This window comes from Zootoca vivipara, chromosome 14 (assembly GCF_963506605.1).
Source record: "Zootoca vivipara chromosome 14, rZooViv1.1, whole genome shotgun sequence".
Lineage (NCBI taxonomy): Eukaryota > Metazoa > Chordata > Lepidosauria > Squamata > Lacertidae > Zootoca > Zootoca vivipara.
In genome coordinates, this window is record NC_083289.1 from 49,289,342 (window position 1) to 49,313,256 (window position 23,915).

Sequence of the window (23,915 nt, forward strand, 5' to 3'; positions counted from 1 at the left end):
TTGAGGAGTCAACCATCTTCCACCCATTTTCTTCAAGTGTGAGCTGTTCCAAAAGTGTCTGGACAGCAAATGGCAACAGACTTCCCTCTCAAGATTACCTACACATATGAGAAATGTGTACATACACACTATTGAACTTAAGTAATATTGCCTACATGTATATTTTACTATATACACCCTCACTCAGAATCTCTGTCTTGATGCAAATCTTGCACATGTGCATTTGTACACAACAGTGTCTATGTATTTTTGCTCCTACACATATTTGCATCTGTGAGGATGAAGTATCACAATATATTTAAAAATTTGGCTTGATAGTAGTTACTACCTAACTACAGAACTGTGTGCACACATTTTGTAGGCTCCTGGGTACATGCTTGGAGTCAAGATATAATATTTTTAAAGCTACCAGTAGTTGGTTTCTTTCCTTGCCCAATTTTATTCATTCAGTGCATCACAACAGAAAACAAGTATTTATTTCCAGAACTGATAACATGCTTAGCATGGCACTTATTATCCCAATAAAGTTATAATCGTGCAAATATTTTCCAGTGTCAAGATGTGTATCTTCTCCTGCAAATACGAAAATATGCAAGTTCAACAAACTCATACTTGTTCACTCACCTCCAGATTCTGTTTTTTCAGCTTAGGTTCATCGACCTGTTGCTCCTTTTCTGATATGAGATGCTTCATTTTTTTCTTTTTCTTTTCTGCCAAGTGATGCTTCATTTCTTCCTTTTTCTTTTCTGTCTTCATGTCTGCAGCTTTTCTTTTTTTTGCCATTCTAACAAACAACTGAAATGTGCATTTTTGTTAAAGAATCTATGTGTCATTTCACTGTACATAAGAACCATAAATGCTTTATTTCTTGAAAATTTTGCAAGATATACAAATGTTTTTCACAAAGCTCCTGTCCTGAAAGCCAGTAGTTTTAAAGTGCCCTGCATTTAGGGGAACTCTTTCTCCATTGTCTCATCTGATGTGGAACCCTAGAGGCTGCATCATGGAAGCCCTGTGTGTTGACCTGGGTTCTTCTAGGGCAGGCATAGGCAACCTCGGCCCACCAGATGTTTTGGGAATACTGTACAGTACAATTCCCATCATCCCTGGCCACTAGTCCTATCAGCTAGGGATCATGGGAGTTGTAGTCCCAAAACATCTGGTGGGCCGAGGTTGCCTAGGGCCTAGGCCAAGTACTCAGCTCAGACTGGTCATTAGCATTACCCGAGCATCAAGCGAGTGTGATAGAACACAACACACACTCCTCTGCAACTTGGCAGTGGTGGGTAAGTCATCTTTTAGTATAAAAAACTACTGTTAAGTAAATAAATGTACAACTTTTTGTTTTGACTTTTTATACATAATCTCAACTATTAATAAGTGCATTACATAGTTAAGTACATGGATTACCAAATCACAACCTGAACTGCATTCGTATAGCTGCATGAGCTAAATATACTATTATGTTGTATGAATATTATATTTAACTCCAGAAAAAATATATACTGGTTCTCTCAGCCTGTATCACTCAATATATGGCCACACTGCATCCATAGTTGCAATGAGCAACATACAAGTATGTTCACTTTTTCACGGTCCTACAGGAACTACAAGAAAAAAGGGAAGAGTTGGTTCCTAACTAAAAATACAACAGGGTGCTAAATTCAGTTTTCTAGGCTCCACCCATCTCCCCCCCTTAATGTAACTACAAAAGCCTAGTTCTGTAATTAATCTGGCAACTCTAATGGGGGTAGGATTGCATAAGAGGGCTATTAAAAATTCTCTTGGAAAGATTTGGTGGACAGACTTTACTTCCATACAACTGATTAATCGCTGCATTTGAAATCAGGAATTAATTGTCCTCCAGGCAAATTGAACGAGTGAGCTGGGGATTAATTTCCCCTATAATGTGGTATACAACACAATTGCTAGAGGCATCTAGATTAGTTTGTTGTTCCTTTGCTCCACAAGAACAGATGGCAGAGTAGTACTCTGAAGACAGCATACTACACTAGATAATGTGGGCAAATATATAGGCATTTGGGTTTTAGACAAAATATCCTCTGCCTGAATTAATTTCAAGCCTCTTGCAAAAGTGTACTGTACATAAATCCTAGAAACCTATATGCAGCCTAGCAGTAACAGGTGTTTTAAATCAAAAGGTATCCTACTTGATTCTAGAAACAACCTAGAACATTTCAAGGAAATGCCCTATCTGCTTTTAACTATAACGGATACTGTGATCAGTCACTTTTGCAGACAATAGGCTCCAGCCTTCATTGGAAATATAATCCACCTCATGAAAAGTCATATATATTGTCAAGATACAGCATTAATTAAAAAGCAAATACTTTCTGACACAGAGAGGCAGAATAGAACAATGCCACATCTGTAATCTTTGAGGCACAAGGCACATTGTTTTTGTTGTGGCCATTTTAACACAGCTGCTCCTATTGAGGTGTTTCTATTTTCCTCTGTGAAATGTTCCAAAGCACCCCCTCATTCTAAAGTAGGGATGTGCATACATTAGATCAGGCATCCCCAAACTGCGGCCCTCCAGATGTTTTGTCCTACAACTCCCATGATCCCTAGCTAACAGGACCAGTGGTTGGGGAAGATGGGAATTGTAGTCCAAAACATCTGGAGGGCCAAAGTCTGGGGGTGCCTGCATTAGATCTTCCAGAAGATTAGCTGTCTCAATCTGCAACATTTGATGGACTCTAGTCTGTGAAAGCTTGCAGCAGTCTTTCAAGGTGACATAAGACTTTTTTTTCTGATGCAACAAGTACAGGCTACACCTGGAAAACATTACTTTGGACACCTTTGGACCACTCAGGTTCAGCCAACCTGATCTCTAGATATTCCGGACAACTCACATCAACCTTGACCACTGACTATGAGGGCTGGGGCTGAGGTGAGTTGCAGTCCACATCTGGAGGGTACAACATAGACTACTACACATAGACTTTCTTGAATCTGAAGAAGTGTGCATGCACACGAAAGCTCAAACATATGACAAACTTGGTTGATCTCTAAGGTGCTACTGGAAGGATTTTTTATTTTTATTTTAACTGCGTCAGACCAACACGGCTACCTACCTGTAACTAGATTTCTTGTAGTTTAAGCTTACATGGCTTAGTATCTCTGTCACCAAATGCACCTATGGCTACCCTCAGTTGGCAGATGTTATGTGTACATACCATGGTTAATGTATCAAACTAAGTGAACATGGGGTACCTCTTTTGTTTCTCACCTTCAGCAAGTATTTAAACAGGCGCTTAAAAGTACTGGATTTTAAACACCAGCTTAAAACACATTTGTTCTCCCAGGCTTTCACTGATGTGTGATCCAGTGAAGTTGATTACATACTGATTTGATTATTGACCTATAAAATTTGCTGCTAGTGATGTAATTTAAGTGATTGTTTTGTTTGCCACCCTTATTCTTTTTTTCTTTGGCCGTATAGAAATGTTTACAATTAAATAGGTCTTAACCTCTGCAAGGCCTCGGTACTCATCAGGTGGCCTGAGTAACAACCTCAAGAGGAGCAACTACATTACCCTGTGGTAAGAGCTTACAATAAATTTATTACAATATAAGCTTTCATGGGTGAAAAACAGCTTTGTCAGACATTGGCAAGGGCAATAGGTAAACGGAATTCACGCAAAACTGTACAGAGAACGTTTTTAATGCTTTTGCCTCAGCCTGGCCTACCTATGGCGCGTCTGTTGCGAGGCTAAAATTGGAGCGGGGAGACCAGCCACCCTCCCCCTCAGCCTGGCCTACCTCACAAGTCTGTTGTAAGGCTAAACTTTGTTGGGGGGGGGGAAGTCGGCGATCAGCCACTCTCTTTCTCAGCCTGGCCTACCTCACAGGTCTGTTGTGAGTCCGGTTGGGGAGGGAAATGAATGTGCTCGTGAGAAAAGTGAGCAGGGCAGCGAGGGGGGAGGGTCTTTCCCTCACACGGACACGTGTTGTGCGCAACCCCCTCGCCGGCGCCCTTCTGGTCGGGGTGGGGTGGGGACCTTCCTCTTCCCCACAGGAACACCAAGCGACACCCTCAACCACGACACCCACACCCGCCCCGGCCCCCTCAGAGGCGGCCGCCTCCCTCTCACGCCACCCACCTCACTCTCAAGCCCGCCTCCTCAGCTGCGGCCGCTCACGCGCTTCCTCGCGCACGTTTCAACCCAGCGCCTCAGACCGCCCCGGCGCTCCCATTGGGTGCCCGGAGACCACGCGCTCGCTCGCATTGGACCCCGCGCGTTTCAATCAAGCAGGGGAGCTAATAAAAACCTAGGCTACGGAACCCAGGCCCGCCCCCCTCCTCTCCTTCTCCGTCGCGCCCGGGGGGAAGGCGGGGCGGGGCGGGGCTTAGAGCAAGCACGTGAAGAGTGCGCGAGCCCTAGGTTTCTCTTTTCCTATTGGGCTCAAAGGCCGTCGCTCTTTTCCTCCCGCCTCACCCGCTACACCGCCGTCTCGTCTAGTACGCGTGACGCCTGCGTCAGCCATCGTACTCACGCGGCTTCCTCTCTGGCTGCCTCAGCGCACTACCACGCCACAGGGAGATGCGCAAAACTGGGGCAGGCTCCAAGGGAGGCCACACCCAGGGAGAAGCAGATTATGATTGTGATTATTTATTCAGTTTAGTAGCCGCTTTTCAAAACAAAAAACAAAAACACAGCCCAGCAGATTTTGGGCGTCAGTGCAATTGTTTTCAGTGAAAGCATTAACTTTGTAGTATTCTGCCACAGTGATCAGTCAAGCACATAGTTAAGCTATGAGTCCAGAAATGGTCGTAGCTATGTGGGCACTCCTGGCAAGAGATCATCTGGCAATCTAGCAGCAAAGATGGATCCAGGAGGCAGGAGCAGCCCCAGGCTTGCAAACCTGCTCCTTCCAAAGGGTTTAGGTATGCCTAGCACCTGACTTGTTGGCTAGACAGGTTGTGGTCTCCCTCAAGCAGAGAGACAAGCAAGCAGATCAATATGCTGGCCAATATTGTCTAAACTTATTTAAAGGTATACAGCTTGCAGGTTTCTAACATTTAGCTCTAAGATGACTCTCTTTATGACAGGTAGGTAGCCGTGTTGGTCTGAGTCAAAGCAAAATAAAAAAATTCCTTCAGTAGCACCTTAAAGACCAGCTAAGTTTTTATTTTGGTATGAGCTTTTGTGTGCATGCATCTGACAAAGTGTGCATGCACACAAAAGCTCATACCAAAATAAAAACTCAGTTGGTCTTTAAGGTGCTACTGAAGGAATTTTTTTCTCTTTATGACAGTTACTAACTAGAGCTATCAAGGTGGCTTGCAATAGATTTAAAAATACAGTAAAACAATAGTGGGGAGTGATGTGTCTTCAGCCTGTTCTTAATACTAGTATTATAGAGCAGCAGGGAGAACAAGCATTTTCTGCCCTAAATGTGATTCTCCAGGTCAGGGAATAATGCATTTGAGTGAACCCGTGATTCTTATTTATAGGGGATGGGTAGTCCCTCTGGTACATCATGCTCCTTCTGGGGTAGTTTGTCCACCTTTGGTTCCTATCCTGCACTCGGCTCTCACCTGTGGCTCCCAGAAGCTGTCAGCATGCGACAGGTCCTGCACCCTAAGAACGGCTTTGACTGGCCAGCTAAACCAGGTGAGGGTAGCTGATGGGTCTCAAACCCTCGGTGACTTCCCTTCATGCGAAGACAGGCTCCAACTGATTGATCAGATGAGACCAATAATGAGTCCAATGATCACAACATCCCTGTGAGGTAGGCTAGGCTGAGAAGCAGGGACTGGCTTCCAAGGCCACCCAGTGATCTTCATGGCTGAGTGGGGATTTGAACCCTGGTCTCCCAAGTCCTAGTCCAACACTCTAACCACGACACTACACTGTCTCTCAGTGAATTAATAAATCACTTAGTGGGACAAGAATATGGCGACCAATCAGCTGTCTGATGGATCATTTCCACATTTTGCTCTCGAAAGAAATGCATCTGCTGGAATATTTACAAGACGCACAAAATTACATTCCTTCCTTTTAAAGGCACGAATAAGACTTGAAAGGCACAAATAAGTACACAACTCTTAGCTGCGACACCCTGTGGCTGAATCTGATATTGCATCCAAGACTCCCACAGACATCAGATTTCACAAGGACACTGCCCAACCATAGAACCATAATCTCACATTTGTAAAAATTAGGCCTCTGTGTTCTTGGTAACACTACTGAACTCACTGTACCCCTTTTGGCATGTGCTAAAAACATTGTTTAGGCAAGCCAGAGCTAATGTTTAGAGAAAGCCGGTGCAAGTTTTGATGTTTTTAGTCTATTGTTATTTTTACTTTTTGAAAGTTATAAATTGCTCGTTTTTCTTTTTGATGATTTATTGTTTTATCCCTTTTGCAACCTGCTTTGAGGTTCATTTGTTCTTACAATCAAGCGGGGTATAAATTTTATGAAATAAATAAAAATTTCCTTCTGTAGCAAAGGGGGGGGGGAATGAAGCATTTTATGGATAGGAGCATTTTAGTACAGTGGTACCTCGGTTTGCGACCGCAATCCGTTCCGCAGAGGTAGTCGCTCGCTGAAGCGGTCACTCCCCAAAGGCATGCTTCTGCGTGTGCGCAAAGCGCCGATAGAGCGCTTCTGCGCATGCGCAAGCTGCACAGATCGCTTCTGCGCATGCGCGAGCTGCACAGATCATGTCTGCGCATCCGATGCCGCAGAACCCGGATGTAAACACTTCCGGGTCCGCGGCAGTCACTTGCCGAAGCGGTCGTAAACAGAGCTAGGTGTAAACCGAGATTTGACTGTATTACATTTTTTGAATGGTCTTCCTCCTCTCTAGTGAGGAGGGATTTGGGGTGCGGCATGACAGGGGAGAAGAGGAGGATGAACACAGGATTTGCCTTCATTTATCAAAGCAGCTTTTGCCAAACTGGTACCTCTAGGTATTTTGGGCTGCAACTTCTATCATCCCTAACTGTTGCCTGTGCTGGCTGGCACTGTTGGGAGCTGGAGGCCAAAACATATGAAGGCCAACAGATTGACAAAAGCTGGATGGCTCAAGGCATCGTATTTGCAAGCCATTAAACGTGGGGCAATGCAACAAATCTCCTCCTTGCTTCTTGGGAGATTTATCCAAGAAGTATAGGACTCGGTTTCAGGTTTCCCAGTAACTGAACTACCCGAGAAACACCACTATTTGTAAACACATCAGTTTTTATTGAAGAAATAGACATATAAAAGTAATATAGAAAAGATGCAGAAGTCTTAAGAGCTAAATCTGTACAGCAGTCAACAGGACAAGGCAGTTTTGGGACCCAGGCTGTGAAAACTTCAGCTTTTTGCTTTGCAGCTGAAAACAACAAGAACAAGCAATTAGTCAACCACAAGCTGCAGCCAACGAAGAACCACCCATTTCTCATAAGACATCATGTCTCTACTTTTGTAGTACGCCCACATCTTATGTACTTCCAACTTGGGCAAGGTTGGGATGCTCTCAATAAGATCTCACGGGAAGTTGGATTGTCCCACAAGAGCATCCTGAACACTCCCAAAGCCAGTGTACTGAGTGAGCCTTGCCAAGAAGCATGACTGGGTGCTTAAAAGCATTTTTTTTGCACTGGGTAGCCCCCAAGCAGACCTGGAGAGAAAAGAGCTTTTAAGCTCTAGGCCTTGCTTCCCAGGCAAGATCCACTCAGCATGCCAGCTCTGGGACTAGTAGGGATACGGTCCCCCACTAAGATACATTTTCAGGTAGCCTCGGCCCAAGCCATATAGGTAGTGCCCCTCAAAAGTCCAAGTGCGAAATGAAGTGGATACTACAAGTCTGGGTCTGCCCACTTTTGTCGTACAAGTCAGGTGAGATTCTGCTCCAGTTATTAGGTTCAACAAACATGGGAGAAGCACGCCAGCCCCATTTAATCCATAATGTGGCTGCCATTTAATCCATAATCCATAATGTGGCTGCCAGACTGGTGAACCGTATAACATCGGTCCTAAAAGATCTACACTGGATCCCAGTACATTTCCAAGCACAATTCAAAGTGCTGGTGCTGACATTTAAAGTCCTAAACGGCTTCAGCCCAGTAGACCTGAAGGAGCGTCTCCACCCCCATCATTCAGTCCGGACACAGAGGTCCAGCTCCGAGTCTTCTGGCGATTCCCTCACTGCGAGAAGTGAGCTTACAGGGAACCAAGCAGAGGGCCTTCTCAGTAGTGGCACCTGCCCTGTGGAACGCCCTCCCATCAGATGTCAAGGAAATAAACACCTGGCTTTTAGAAGACACCTGAAGGTAGTCCTGTTCAAGGAGGTTTTTATGTTTGAGGTTTTCTTTTGTGTGTGTGTGTGTTTTAAATATTTTGATGAAAGCTGCCCAGAGTGACTGGGGCTACTCTGTTGTTATTTACCTGTTCTGCAGAACCTGGTGGTTATGAGACATCTTGTTCGATTCCAGCGATCTCATCAGAGCAGCACATCTGCAAGGAAACAGCCACACTCAGCATTCTGCATGCACCAGCCAGCTGTGCCACTTCTGGGTTTGTGCAGGATTACCCCTTCCGTCATCCAGGAAGCATCACTGCATAAGGCAAAGGGCTTTTTGCCTGAGGGTGGGGAACGTTTTGCCACAGGAGGAGGAGGAAAAAAAGCTGACATTATTCAGAAATCAGCTAGAACTGGGCAAGCCTCAGAAGACCAATACAGTGGACTCTTGGGTTATGTTACCTTTGGGTAATGTAACTTTTGGGTTGCGAACGCGGCAAACCTGGAAGTGTATTCTTCCGGGTTTCGTTGCATGTGCATGCGCAGAAGCACTCTATCACGCTGCGCACATGCGCAAAAAAGGCACCTCTACTTGCAGATTTTTCGGGGTACATACATGCAACCCCTTCGCCGGCGCCCAGAGGGTCCAGGGCCGGAGCGTCCATAAAGGCAAGCTAGGCAACTGCCTAGAGCGCCGTCATGGAGGGGGCGCTGCCAGCCTGCCCCCTACCCGCCGCTCGCAGCTTTCCCTCCTGCTGCTGCTGAGGTGCTTCCCTGCAATGCCCTGCAGGGGGCACAGGGCTGCGCCGCACGACGGGGAGGCAGGGGAATCTGAGCGCGCGCGCCCAGCGCAGCAGCGATGTCGCCGTCCGAGTGCCATGAGCCCAGCGGGGGCGAGTGGGCTTCCGCGCTCTCAGAGCCAGTCAGGCGGCAGAGCCGGCTCTAGGAGAGCTCAGCGCTCTCCCGTCTATGGAGGGGACGCCAAGAGCTCCCCAGCAGCAGCCGCAGCGAGCAAGCGGTGGCAGTAGTGGCGGCAAGTGCCTGCAGCGGAAGCCTTCAGCTATGGCCGTTGCTGCCGCCTCCGCTTGCTCGCTGCAGCCACCGCTGAGCTCCCCCCTTGGCCCGCGCTCCTCCTGCCAATGGAGGGGATGCAGGAGCATCAGCTGTGTTGTGCGTGCGTCATGACGCATGCGCCCGGGGGGCGCCAGAAGCTGTTTTTGCCTAGGGCGCAAAAAGCCCTAGCACTGGCCCTGAGAGGGTCCACTGTACAGGTTTTAAGGTCTAAGTCCACACTGCTGTCTACTGATCACATTAGACTTATGCCAGCCTTTGGCAAGGCAGCATGCAAATAAAATGATGTATGCATGAATGCATGTGAGCTGGATTGCAGAATCAGTGTAACAAACATGCCTCAAGAAGTTCACAAGGGCACGCTGGCCCTAAATCCCTCAAGAGGATTTAAAACATTTAATATTTTCTGCAGGCAGCTTCTTGAGTCAGCAGAGATGTTTTAGCCGGCAGCGGAGGAAGCCTCTCAGGCACCTGGGGCGGTGCGCCCAGAGGGACGGGGTGAACTGCCCATAGGCATGGGGCGCGTGGCACTCAGAGAGACAGGGCACGCCATGGGGCCTCACCCGACCTACAGCTGGAGGGGAGGCAGTGGGCGGACAACACGGACCCTGCGGGCGCCCAAGACGTGTGGCTTGGGTGCACTGTAGGCCCCGCGGTGAGTGCCACCCGCTATTTTGTCGTCTCTGTCAGGGTGCCACCCAGGACGGATTGCCCCCCCTGCCCGACGCCCCTGGTTCTAGCCTTACCCAGCTTTGGAAATGGCCCGGGCTTGTCCTTTGCAGGCATGGTCCAGAGGATGTCGGTGTTTCAGACAGAAGTTCCCCTGACACTGGTCGCAAACCAGCTTCATCATCTCCCTCTTTTTGCAACCCGGCTGGAAGCACTTGTTTGTGAAGATCTAGATTAAGAAGAAAGTCACGTTACAACTGGACCAGGAAAGTTGACCGTCTCACAAGGATTCCACAACTGCCTACCATTTTAATAATAATAATAATAATAATAAATTTTTATTTATACCCCGCCCTCCCCAGTCAAAAACCGGGCTCAGGGCGGCTCACACCAACAAAAGCACAATAAAACATAAAAACAATTAATTAAAATACAGATTAAAATACAGTATTAAAATTTAAAATGCAGCCTCATTTCAAGTAGTCCATAAATCCAGGCCATGAGGGAGGAAAACAAAGGGGTCAGGCTAAGTCCAACCCAAAGGCCAGGCGGAACAGCTCTGTCTTGCAGGCCCTGCGGAAAGATGACAAATCCCGCAGGGCCTTGGTCTCCTGGGAAAGAGCGTTCCACCAAGTTGGGGCCAATACTAAAAAGGCCCTGGCTCTAGTAGAGGCCAATCTAGCCACCTTATGGCTCGGGATCTCCAAAGTATTGTTGTTTGTGGACCTTAAGGTCCTCCGCGGGGCATACCAGGATGCAATCCCTAGGCATGCTCACCTAGGAGCAAACTCCATTTCACTAAGAGGCACTTGGGTGAACTGGTCTAGGATTGTGCTGCTAAGACCAAATCCAGTAAGAGAATCTGGCTTCCCTGTAGTGCAATGGAAGGGAACCTTTTTCAGCTCCAGGATCACATTCCCTTGAGGGCAGGCTTCCAGGAGCCACACACCCAGTGGTGGGGCAGGTCAAGGGGTACAACTTTTACCTTTACGTAAGCTACATTCCAGCCACACAAAACGGGAGGTTTGCACACACACCAAAAGGCTCAGGACCACAATACCTTAAGGACTGCCTCTCCTCATACAAATCACAGCTGATGTAGAATTTGGGGGTCAAGGTGATCACCAGGATAAGACGCATATTACACCGTTCCTGGCCTGACTGCACTGGCTGCCAATTAACTTTCCAGACCCAATTCAAAGTGCTGATTTTTGACCTATAGATATTTAAATGGTTCAGGACCACAATACCTCAAGGACCAGCTCTCCCTATATGAACCTATCTGGTCCCAAAGATCATCATCTGAGACCCTTCTTTGTGTGCCTCCTCCATTAGAGGTCTGGAGAGGATGACAACACGGAAACGGGCCTTTTCTGCAGTGGTTCCCCATTTGTGGAATGCTCTCCTCAGGGAGGTTCATGTGACGTCTTCATTATACAGTCAAACCTCAGGTCTGTTTTGGAACATTTCGGCTCCCGAACGCTGAAAACCCGGACGTAAATGCTCTGGTTTTCAAACGTTTTTCAGAAGCCTAACGTCTGATGTGGCTTCCGCTTGAAGTGCAAGAAGCTCTTGCAACCAATCAGAAGCCATGCCTCAGTTACATAATAATAATAATAATAATAATAATAATAATAATAATAATAATAATAATTTATTTATACCCCTTCCCATCTGGCTGGGTTTCCCCAGCCACTCTGGGTGGCTTCCAACAGAAAAGTAAAATACAATAATCTATTAAACATTAAAAGCCTCCCTAAACAGGGCTGCCTTCAGATGTCTTCTAAAAATCTGGTAGTTCTTTTTCTCTTTGACATCTGATGGGAGGGCGTTCCACAGGGCGGGCGCCACCACTGAGAAGGCTCTCTGCCTGGTTCCCTGTAACTTTTCTTCTTGTAGTGAGAGAACCGCAAGAAGACCCTCGGCACTGGACTCAGTGTCCGGGCAGAACGATGGGGGTGGAGACGCTCCTTCAGGTATACTGTCAAACATTTCAGAAGCTGAAAGGGCTTCCGGAACAGATTACATTCGACAACCAAGGTTTGACTGCACACCTTTAGACGTCAGCCGTTTCCCTTCAATAAGGCCTTTAACTTATTAAATAACCTTTGGCCTTTAAAATGTGTTTCTGGGAGAGGGATTGTTGGTTGTTGTTGCTGTTTGTTTTTATTATAGGTATTTTGTGTTTTTTATATTATAATTTAATGTATTGAACCACCCTGAGATCTACGGATGAAGGGCAGGGTACAAAATTAATAAACAATAATCATCAGTCAGGCAAGTAAGAGGGATCACAGTTAAGAACACTTCCCAGCCAACCGAAAGCACTCACGATCCAGTGAAGAGCTTACAGTATAAATTTTATTAAACAATTTAAATATAGCTGTTTTCTTCAAAATTCTTAGGGGCCTGTGTGACGGATTGGCCTGGTGGGCAAAAGAATTCCAGGGTGCAAAGAGTTAAACCCCAACCTCCTGGATAAATGACGCATTCCATTCCTGAGGGGCGGGACTGCCAGGAGTTTAAAAGGAATGGGAGGCAGTTAATTCGGGGGATTGTGAGAGGGTTGTGGGAGTGAAGAGGGAGTGTGGGAGCGTGTAGGAGTAGGAGATCTTAAAGTGTTAAATGAAACTAAGAATATGATCTAAGAGCCTGTACACATGAAACTATTGCACATTTAAAAGTCATCTAGTTTAAATAAAGCTTTCTTAAATGTTATATTAAAAGTGGATGTTCCTAGTTATTCCAGCTGGGTATCAAAACTCACAGAAGTGGTGGCTCAATAGAGGACAAAACTTACCTCGGGAATAGAGGCAACAGTTTGTGTCTTAGAGTTACACTGAGGAGGGTAAGGAGGATAACCTGGGGTGCCACAAAGTTGTCAGAGTGGAAAGGGCAAACTTTTGCAGTGGGGAATCAAACTGAGTGAGACCCTTTACTGTAGGCAAGAGGTTATTCCGTCAAACAGCCTAGAGTTTCTCAAGATACCAGGCCACGTAAGCTGGAAGACTCTCTTTACTAAGAAACCCACAAGTAAAAGGGGTTCATTTTTAGGCGGCAGGAGAAGAGGGAGGGTGGTTTCACCCCTGGATTCCTGTGTCACATTTTTAGTAATAGAGAGGGAGGACATTTCGTCGCAGCCTGCAAAGAGGAACTTTGGAAATCTGTGTCCTCCCCAAAGTTGGGTTGCCAGCTAGGAAAGTGTTTGAGCGCCTCCTGATTAAAGATAAACTCGATACGGAGCAAGGAGCTCACAATAATGCTTAATCTTGAACTGCTGTATACATCCTGTATAGCTCTGGGAAGAGGTTCTAACCTTTTGCTTCCGTTGAGCAGAATCACGTTTGCAGTCTCTGTCCATGTGGGCACTAACAACAGCATCCGGCACCTCTCCCTTCTTCACTGGGATGGGAGTGTTACAGAGAGGACAGACTGGAACTTGCGCATCCTGAAAAAGCAACTGGATATTAGCGAGGAAATATGGCTGCAGAACTCAGGTGTGTTAAGGCGCAAAGCCTGCATTCCCTCATGCACAACCCCACCCCTGCTTTGGTCCTACGAACAGCACGAGTGTCGTTAGCGATCGCTACTTCTTTTTGAAAAATGCCAGTTTTGCAGTGCTGTTCTTTATGTCACACACACTAGTCAAGTTTCACCCTTCCTACAGTTTACATTACCTTCTTGTATGCAGAGGAACACCTGTGCTGGTTATATGCAAAGTGGTCTTTGCAGAAGACCTCGCCGCATGCATCGCATTTCAGAGGTAGAAAGTCTACAAGGAAAAAAGAGAAAACACACGTGGTTCAAGGAAAATGTGGGATTAGCAGCCACATATAACCAACATGCTCAAGTCTAATTAATGCATGAAGGGGTTAAGAGCATAGAGCAGGCATCCCCAAACTGCAGCCCTCCAGATCTTTGGCCTACAACTCCCATGATCCCTAGCTAACAGGATCAGCAGTCAGGGATGATGGGAAATGTAGTCCAAAACATCTGGAGGGCCGAAGTTTGGGGATGCCTGGCATAGAGTAAGCTGTTCTGCCAGGCTTAGCTAGGTCACTCCACCTCACCTTGGGAGGAAGGGTTATCAAGCCTTTGTTCATCCCATTCCACCATGAGAGGAGCTCTAAGCTGGGTTCTCCAAGCCCTGAAGCACCTGCTGTGGCCAGTTTTACTGTCCAGAAAGGCATTGGTTATTGGTAGTATAGAAACACTGTAAGCAAGCAATATGGTTATATTTGCTTTTTTTTGCAATGCAAGCCACCTTGGCAAGTTGGAAAAGTGGGGGAGAAATAAGTCAAGGCTGGGGACTCTGCTGCCCTCCAAATGTTCTTGGGCTCCCACCTCCTCTCATCGTAGACAATGGTGAGCAATGATGGGAGCTTTATTCCAGAAAGGCCACAGGCTCCCCATCGTTTATTACATGCTCTTTATATCTCTGTAGCTGCTCCTTCCTGCTCTTGGGTTGTCTGCCTGATACCATGGCACTCTAAGGAAAGGCAAGCACAAAACCAAACACAGCCTGGGTTGCCAGACTCAATAGTGGACAGGACTTCTGTGCCTTTAATGGCCCTGCTCTCTTTTGAGTCTGGAAACCTTAAAGAGAAACCAGCAGACCCTTTGTTTCACTTCCAAGCAAAGGGTCTGCTGGTTTCTCTTTAAGGTTTCCAGACTCAAAAGAGAGCAGGGCAATTAAAGGCACAGAAGTCCTGTCCACTATTGAGTCTGGCAACCCTAAACACAGCATGAACGACCCCCTAAGCAGTTTCTCACCTAGCTGCTTGCAGGTCTTCTCAGAGCAGTGTTCCCCCAAATCTGGAAATTCCATTTTTAGGAAGCAGCCCTGCTTTTCTTAAAGAGTTCTTTGTTACCTGTAAGAGAGGGTCCTACTGGTTTAAATGCATCAGGTTTTCCAAGAAGCCTGAAAACAGGCAATGTAAGTCAGGTGTTTTTCCTTCCGAGCCACAAATGACCAGGGTCTTCTATTCAGACAAATTGCCATGGACATGATTGCAAGGCTAAATTATATCCTAGTAAACAAGGTGCATAGTAGCATTGTTAGAAGTACTGCTAATTCCATAGGAATAAGGAGACACAAGCGTCAGCAAGTGTCCAATCAGCCACTGCCTGGATGCATTTCAAGTAAGCTGAAAGTTTTACCCTTGAGAACTCCCTAATTGACATTTGCGACACTTATCAGAGAAAACCAGTTCCTCACCCAGCTGAACAAAGACACCAAAGGGTTAAAGAGGCCCGGAATATGGACTACAAAAGAAACCGATTTAGGCTGTACAATTGAAGTGGATTTGGTGCTCTTGCATGACAAAACAGTTTCTAAAAATAAAGAAATTACTTTTCGCTGTAAGGGAAGTGACAGGAAAACATATTTAGAACTATGGGGTACTGATTGCTACATTATATAATATAGCCTTCCCACTAACAAATGATTATATATTTTGTGGCTTTATATTTTGATTTTGTTCTGTGAACTGCCCTGAGATCTCTGGGTATAGGGCAGTATATAAATTCAATAAATAATAATAAAAATCAGCAAACAGGTCATCTGGAAGCAAGTACAGGAACAATAGTAGAAAAGGGGTGGAAACCAAGTCAAAGAAAAATACTAGCTATGGACTGATGCCAAGTACTTTATTTACACAGAGCATCAAGTTGAAAGGATTCTGGACAAAGTATTTTCTGTGCTCCCAGTGATAACTGAACAAACAAATCACTCCTCTCCTTGTCAGACTGTTAGGATTTATTTGTAGATGCAGATCAAGACCTGAAGGACAACAAACTGCTTTCACATGTTTTGACAGTGGTCTGGGTCACAATTGAGACCCTTGTTCTCATTAATCTGGATTTAGTGCAATTCAAGGTTACTTCATATCTTTTTTTGAAATAAAAAAAACCAATTGTTTTGATTTAGACCATGGAACCTTTTGTATTTACAGACCACACATCTTTTCCCTCTTGATACTGTTGGACATCATCACCCCAGTCTTTGAGCAGTGCGAGATACCAGAGGATCCAGACACTTACAAATGAAATACAGCATAGACCAGTGATGGCGAACCTATGACACGTGTGTCAGACATGACACGCAGAGCCCTCACTGCTGGCATGTGTGTCACACTGTTGTTGTTTCCCCCCCATTTGTTCTCCTGCTCCTCCTCACGCTACAGCTTGTCTCCCCTGTTAAAACCCGATCCTTTTTGTTGTTGTTGTTGTTGTTCCTGATAGCCAGAGATTGTGTTCAGCCATTGGTCTGTTTTTCAATTTGCTGAGTCAGTGGCTGTTTCTGATTGGGTGCAACAGGTTTGTTTTTAACCCTTTCTATGCTGTTTTTATTTGGTGCTTTTTAACCCTTTCTGTGCTGTTTTTTGGCGCTTTGGCAGACTATGTCAATGCTGCGTGTTAGTTCCAGCGAAGGTATTATTCGTCATTTATTTCTGTTCTCTCCCCCCCAAGCAAAGCAGCTTTGGGGCATCCCCCCAAAAAAGCAAAGCAACTTTTGCGACCCCCAAAAAGCTCCAAAACTTTGGTCAGCAGCTCCCCCCCAAAAGCTCAACAATTCTGGGCACTTTGTGATGAATACCATAAGGGGTTTTTGGTTTGGTTTGGTTAAATAATTTGTTTTTTGGTTTATTAAATACAGTTATATATTACAATTATACATTTTTGTTATTTAAACTATAAATATTGCAAAATTATGGTTTTTCTCTCGAAGTGACACACCACCCGAGTTATGCTCGGTTTTTTTGGTGAGTTTTGACACACCAAGCTCAAAAGGTTGCCCATCACTGGCATAGACTGTGGTGCCTTTAAGTTTATGATATACAGTGGTACCTCGGTTTAAGAACAGTCCAGTTTAAGAACAATTTGGTTTACAAACTCTGCAAAACTGGAAATAGTGTCTTGGTTTGAGAACCTGACCTCGGTCTAAGAACGGAATCCGAACGGTGGAAGGGCACTGGGGGCGGGAGGCCTCATTAGGGAAAGCGCACCTTAGTTTAAGAACGGTTTTGGTTTAAGAACGGACTTCCAGAACGGATTAAGTTCATAAACCAAGGTACCACTGGATGGTATATTTACACATGCACACAAAAATATACACAGCCTGAGCCTACCATGGAGGGATTTACAGTCTTAACACCTCAAGAGGATTCCAGCAGAAATCAGGCATGGCTGTGACTCTCTACCTTGCTTCCAGTTTCTGCCCCACCTAACTGCTCCCCCCCCCCGCCCCCTTTGCTGTTCTTGCTACCAGACAGCTAAGGGGGGGGGGGGAGGCACCCAATTGCTCTCTAGCCTAGAGCCACTTCCTTTGTTACAACCAATATGTAGCCCATTACCTCACCAGGAAGCCACTGTAGTACGTCCTATTCCAGGAACTTGAATACCTGCTTAGATGTTAACACCTGCTGGACCCAGGAATTAGAAGGGTCTTGGCATACAGCCTCCCCCCCCCCCCAAAAAACCCCTCACAACAATTTTAGTATTGCCTCAAAAAGTCATGTATAGCTGTATCTTACATTTCCTTATTGGCAATTGTGACAGCTTATTCCCCCCCCCCCCCCAAAAAAAATAAAAACCTTTTTATTGTAATCTGTTTTTTAGTTATTAACATTTAATAAAATGTATTTGAAGAGACAGGGATGGAGATCATCGTAAGCAAAGAGGGAGCAGCTCCTAAGCCTAAGGAGTTTTCAGAGGGTTGGAGAAGGAAGTTAGACAAACTAGTTAACAGCAAAATAAAAAAATTCCTTCAGTAGCACCTTAAAGACCAACTAAGTTTATATTTTGGTATGAGCTTTCGTGTGCATGCACACTTCTTCAGATACACACGGCTACCTACCTGTAACTAGTTAACAGCAAGACAGCATTAACAAGGATTTGTATGTTTATATTTCTGAGCGGAAAAAAGGACTGGTACAATCCAAAGCAAAGCACCTTTTCACCCCAGCTGTTTTAAGATACTGCATGGAAATGGGAATATTTTTTCACCTACAGATAAAAAAACACCTCCTTTCCGCCTCGTATAACTTAAGGCACAGAATGACAACAATACAGAAGAATGAAGAAACGAACAGATTCTTTAAAAATAAAAGAAGAGTTAAAGGGTAAATCAGCCGACAGACCAGCGGCAGCACTTTGCTTACCGTTTCCCTGATGCGCCAAACTCTAATTCTCTGTTTTTCTAGTGAAGTTGTAAAAGTTTCGACTTCTACAGTTAAACGCGCCGGGCTCCCCAGACGGAGCTTTATGTAGCTGGATTCTATATGCTGAATCATGCTTCGCTTCTTCCGCTTCCCGTTTCCCCAATCCGAAGTAGCCGGCTTTGACGTCACTATCCCACCCGACCAATCGAGACGTCGTTCGTCCCGCCTGGTTTCTGCTGAATCACGAAAGTGTTGATTGTCCGCGGGCGGCGTGGCAGCGATGGAGGAATTGCGCTGAGTCAGCGTTGTTTTCTCAAGCCCTCCACGCGGGTTAGGGAATCCCATCCAGGGCCAGATTTAGGTTTGATGAGGCCCTAAGCTACTGAAGGTATTGGGGCCCTTTATATGTCCAGCTGTCCTTTGTCAACAACAAATTGTCTCTGTTTCTTTTGTGTTGAATAGATGCTATATTGTAATTTATGGACCTAACAGGTATCTTAAGTCATTTGCACATAACAAAATATGTATTTTATGAAAGTAATTTTTGAACTGAAATACAATTAAGAATATATTAATAGTGAAATAATTATTAAGCTCTAACTTTAAATTTTGGGGGGACCATTACTTACATCATAGGAGCCTACACAACACAAAACACTGTTGCTGTATGTAGGTTTTATTTTATTTGTTTTTTATCTTATATTTTGGAAATGTACATCCAGGTTTTTTTCCCTTTAATTTTTTTTGGGGGGGCCCAAGAGAGTGGGGCCCTAAGCTATAGCTTGTTTAGCTTATATACGTAAATCCGGCACTGATCCCATCCCTGCCTTTTGCACGCACACGCACCTACTCGGAAGTAAATTCTATTCATATCAGGGTGCAGGGGTAGCCTTCTGCATAAAGCGTGCAACTGTACAAAGTTTCCTCACGGTGTTTTGGTGGAGAAGCTCATCCTGGAAAAAAGGACAACTGGAATGCCACGCCACAGAGTTGTCATGGGCCTGTTGTTGTTCAATGTCTTCTTTATAAACAACTTAAGATGAAGGAGAAATACTATATATAAAAAATAAAAATATAGTCCAGTAGTACCTTTGAGACCAACTAAGTTTGTTCTTGGTAGGAATTTTTGTTAGTTGGTATCTAACAATTTTTAAAATATTTTTTTATATATTTCTACTGCATCAGACCAACATGGCTACCTACCTGAATTAAAATTAAGGAATTGGGCGGGGTGATCTTCCAATTTGCAGATGACACCAAACTGGGAGGTGTAGCTAATGCTGCTGAAAACAGAATTGGGGATCAATATGACCTTTACGGATTGGAAAACTGGGCCCAAACTAACAAAATGAATCTCAATAGGGACAAATATAAGGTTTTACACCCAGGCAGGAATAACAAGCTGCATAAATATAAGATGGGGCACACCTGGTTTGTCAGTAGTATATGTGAAAAGGATCTAGGGGTGTTAGTGGACCACAAGCTTAACATGAGTCCACAGTGTGATGCAGCAGCAAAAAAAGCTAATGCTATTCTAGGCTGCATCAACACAAGTATAGTGTGTCCTGATCCAGGGAAGTAATAGTACCACTCTATTCTACCTTGATCAAACCACACCTGGAATACTGTGTTCAGTTCTGGGCAAAACAATTTAAGAAGGCTATTGACATGCTGGGACATGTGCAGAGGAGGGTGACCTGTTGGGAGGGGGGAGCTGGGTATGTTTAGCCTGGAAAAAAGGAGACTGAAAGCTGATATAAAAGCCATCTACAAATATTTAAAGGGCTCTCACATAGAAGATGGAGCAAGTTTGTTTTCTCCTGCTCTGGAGGATAAAACCCGAACCGATGGTTTCAAGTTACAGGAAAGGAGATTCCGACTAAACTTCAGGAAGAACTTTCTGACAGTAAGAGCTGCTGAACACTGGAACAGACTCCATCTGGAGGTGATGGACTTTCCATCCTTGGAGGTTTTTTAAGCAGAGGTTAAAGGTATGAAAAGCTCAAGAGCAGACTAGGCTGTCATTTTCTGGGCAGTTAGCAAGCTTTGCTTGAAAGCACAGTCTTCTATGAATATTTTGTTAAACTGGTTGGTGTCAGGAAGTCACCATGACCAGGACAGGGTGTTCATTGACGTGACCAAGCTAAATGCTGTGTAAAATCAGGGCATGGGGGTCATGTGATCTCATGGGGGTCATGTGATCTCCCTATGGCCTTACATCATGCTCACAAGGCACTGACTCATGCCTCCACATTGAGCAAACAGATAACAGGCATGAGCTTATTTTTTTCTATTGTTGCTTTTTTAAACAGTGCTTTATAGATTGCGATTGTTTCGCAGGTGATTTGTTAATTATTCTATATGATTTATGCTGTATTGGTGATGTTCTATCATGCCATTGTTATTTATTGTTTGTAAGCCACTTTGAGATTTCATTTGAATGAAAAGCAGCATGTAGATATAACAACAACAACAACAATTTATTTATTTATTTATACCAGGCATAGGCAAACTCAGCCCTCCAGATATTTTGGGACTGCAATTCCCATCATCCCTGACCACTGGTCCTGTTAGCTAGGGATGATGGGAGTTGTAGTCTCAAAACATCTGGAGGGCCAAGTTTGCCTATGCCTGATTTATACTCTGCCCATCTGGCTGGGTTTCCCCAGCCACTTTGGGTGGCTTCCACCAAAATATTAAAACACACACACAAAAGAAAACATCAAACATTAAAAACCTCCCTGAACAGGACTACCTTCAGGTGTGTTCTAAAAATCAGGTGTTTATTTCCTTGACATCTGATAGGAGGGCATTCTACAGGACAGGTGCCACCACTGAGAAGGCCCTCTGCCTGGTTCCCTGTAACCTCACTTCTCGCAGTGAAGGAACCACCAGAAGGCCCTCAGAGCTGGACCTCAGGGTCCGTGCAGAACAATGGGGGTGGAGACGCTCCTTCAGGTATACTGGGCCGAGGCCATTTAGGGCTGTAAAGGTCAGCACCAACACTTTGAATTGTGCTCAGAAACTCACTGGGAGCCAATGTAGATCTCTCAGGACCGGTGTTATGTGGTCCCGGCGGCTGCTCCCAGTCACCAGTCTAGCTGCCGATTTCTGGATTAGTTTTAGTTTCCAGTTGTAGTTTCACCTTCAAAGGTTGCCCCACGTAGAGCGCACTGCAGTAGTCCAAGCGGGAGATAACCAGTGCAAAATACAAAATCTAACAAATGAGCAAATGTGTCACTGATTGGAAATCAAGATAGGAACCTTAGCTAAAGGGGGGGGGGTTGTTCCCTTTCTTCTTGTGAACAGTAGTGCGAATGATGCACTCGCTGGTCAATTCTGGATGTGTTTAATTTCCCCCTGACCTCACTATCTGCACCCCCCTTGCCAGTACTTATATTATTATACAATTTCATAGAATCATACCCTTTAAGTTGCCACAAGACATTTTTGCTTGTTCAGAAAACCGTCCCCCAAAGAAAACACCTTAAAGAGTTCCCAGGAACACATAATATTAATATTGATACACAAGATCACCAATATACAATATACACGACGTCTACCTGCCTTGCATATTAGGCAGTGTGGCAGAATCAGGGAGCACCATCGCTAAGTAGATTACCCTTCCTAGCCTCTACTTTCAACAGAAATACACACAGACTCTTGCTCTCTCAGTCTCTTTATTCTTGAAGCTCTGTGTTTAAGACATGGTGGAGGGGTGAGGGAGCCCCAAACACCACTGGGCTGGTGGAAGCCCCTTTTGTCAATCTATATAGCTCTGACTTCAATCCAGATTTTAGTTTGCAAAACTCCGCCATTTTTCTTAAACTTCCATTACTCCATTCCGCTCCATACCCCCCCAGCGTGATTTCCCACCAGGGCCGGATTGAGGTTTGATGAGGCCCTAAGCTACTGAAGGCAATGGGGCTCTTTCTGTAGTGTAGTGGGTCTTCAGTGATTTCAGCTCAGTGCAAATAAGAAACAGGAGGCGAGGATCTGGTACAACATCTCTTTACTTCAAAGAACAGGTAAGAGCCAGAACGCAGGGAATGGGGAAAACTGGGGCTTATATACTAACAGAGAACTAGCAGGAGAAAGATGCATTCTGGCGGGAACCAATGGCAAGGATTCCCTCCAGCGGAAACCAATCCGGCAGTGGATCCAAATCCTGTAATCTGAACCAGCAAATGATAGACGTTCCCGCTGGAACTTGTACATTCAAACTCTGTAATACACTACAATAAACTCTATATTACAGTACATACTTGGCTGTGCTATTACTTTAATACACAACACTTTCTATGTACACCTGTCTTTTGTCAACCACAAATGGTCAGTTTTTTTTGTGTTGAATAGATGCTATATGGTAATTGATGGACCTAATAGGTATCTAAAGCCATTTGCACATGTTGCCGTGCAACCAGTCCATGCAGAATGGAGGCACCCTATATACAGAAATGAGCAAACCAGGGATATTTTAGGGAGCAGGCTAGCAGGCGGGGCCCATGACTCACATCATAGGAGCCTACGCAACACAAAACACTTTTGCTATACGTAGGTTTTATTTTATTAATTTTTTATCTTATATTTTGGAAATGTACATCCAGGGGGTTTTTTCCTTTAATTTTTTTGGGGGGCCCAAGAGAGTGGCGGGCCCTAAACTATAGATTGTTTAGCTTATATGTAAATCTGGCACTATAAATTCCTACACCCATTTTTAAGGTTCCCAATCAGATTACTGGGGAGGAAGACTGTCCTGGAGGCAGAAGGGGAAAAAAATTCTACAATGGGATTGAGAGGGCAGCTCAAGGCCGTTTTAAGCATATCCGGCGCCGTGGTGCAAAGCTCCCTCTGGCACACACACACACACACACACGTTTCCCAGAGTTGTCGACCTTTTTTTTTAGGGAGGATGGCTCAGCTGGCTGCTTCGTGCCACGGTGGCCACAGCCAACGAAGGCTCCGGGTGCGGTGCTGCTTCGGCGTGGCATGGCGGAGGTGGGGCAGGGTGGTGAGCTGATGCCGGGAGGCGCCATGTCCAGCCTCCACCTCTTCCCTGGCGCCCTCCAGAACATGGCGCCCTAGTGCCCCGCGCCACTAGCCTCTATGGGTGAGACACCCCTAGGGCAGCTACTCCCCCCACCCATGTCTGTGCTATAATTTGCAGCCTCATGTGCCCCACAACAAGAGGTCCTGAGGGTGGCAACATGAGTATCGACCTCTTCTGCAGTGGCTCCCCGTTTTCTAAAACAATATGCAAATTTAACCTTGGCTCTCCTTCTAAATTCACACTTTATGAATTTTGCCAAAAAATGCATATACTGGGGTAAAAGAGTCTGTACATTAGTGAAAGGGGACCCAGGTGGCGCTGTGGGTTAAACCACAGAATCTAGGGCTTGCTGATCAGAAGGTCGGCGGTTCGAATCGCTGCAACGGGGTGAGCTCCCGTTGCTCGGTCCCAGCTCCTGCCAACCTAGCAGTTCGAAAGCATGTCAAAGTACAAGTAGATAAATAGGGACCGGTCCGGCGGGAAGGTAAACGGCGTTTCCGTGCGCTGCTCTGGTTCGCCAGAAGCAGCTTTGTTATGCTGGCCACATGACCCGGAAGCTGTCTGCGGACAAATGCCGGCTCCCTCGGCCTATAGAGCGAGATGAGCGCCGCAACCCCAGAGTCGGACACGACTGGACCTGATGGTCAGGGGGCCCTTTACCTTACATTAGTGAGAATAAATTAGTGAAAATAACATGCAGAACC

At 45.4% G+C, this 23,915-nt stretch overlaps 2 protein-coding genes across 7 annotated transcripts in view; both read right to left on the reverse strand.

Annotated features, from left to right (window-relative positions):
- Positions 1-783, reverse strand: part of C14H7orf50 (chromosome 14 C7orf50 homolog) — a 140,769-nt gene extending 139,986 nt beyond the window's left edge. Inside the window, exon 1 of one of the 2 annotated variants that reach the window (XM_035131326.2) lies at positions 625-783. In XM_035131326.2, coding sequence (XP_034987217.1) covers positions 625-783 — 159 coding nt within the window. The remainder of the gene's footprint in view (positions 1-624) is intronic. The other variant, XM_060282463.1, reaches the window with a different exon arrangement.
- Positions 624-18,289, reverse strand: ZFAND2A (zinc finger AN1-type containing 2A). Of its 5 annotated transcripts, none has more exons than XM_060282466.1 (7): positions 18,162-18,289; positions 14,773-14,870; positions 13,677-13,771; positions 13,316-13,447; positions 10,077-10,228; positions 8,406-8,474; positions 624-795 (listed from the first exon to the last, which is right to left on the reverse strand). In XM_060282466.1, the coding sequence occupies exons 2-7, from the start codon at positions 14,825-14,827 to the stop codon at positions 753-755; spliced, it is 546 nt and encodes a 181-aa protein (XP_060138449.1). In that variant the 5' UTR covers positions 14,828-14,870; positions 18,162-18,289; the 3' UTR covers positions 624-752. The 5 variants fall into 5 exon arrangements, 3 of the variants coding, with proteins under 3 accessions (XP_060138449.1, XP_034987218.2, XP_034987219.2); XM_035131327.2 differs by lacking the exon at positions 624-795 and adding an exon at positions 7,217-7,350; XR_004693570.2 differs by lacking the exon at positions 624-795 and adding an exon at positions 7,277-7,350 and having other exon boundaries at positions 8,406-8,600.
- Between the last annotated feature and the right edge of the window lie 5,626 nt (positions 18,290-23,915).

Excerpts from the sequence above, each read along its gene's own strand:
- ZFAND2A (XM_060282466.1), bottom strand. The coding sequence starts at position 14,827 with ATGGAATTTCCAGATTTGGGGGAACACTGCTCTGAGAAGACCTGCAAG. Across the intron at positions 10,229-13,315 it reads CTGCTCAACGGAAGCAAAAG|ATCTTCACAAACAAGTGCTT; the intron begins GTTAGAACCTCT and ends TTCTTAATCTAG. Across the intron at positions 796-8,405 it reads CACCAGGTTCTGCAGAACAG|TTGTTTGTTAGAATGGCAAA; the intron begins GTAAATAACAAC and ends TGCACATTTCAG.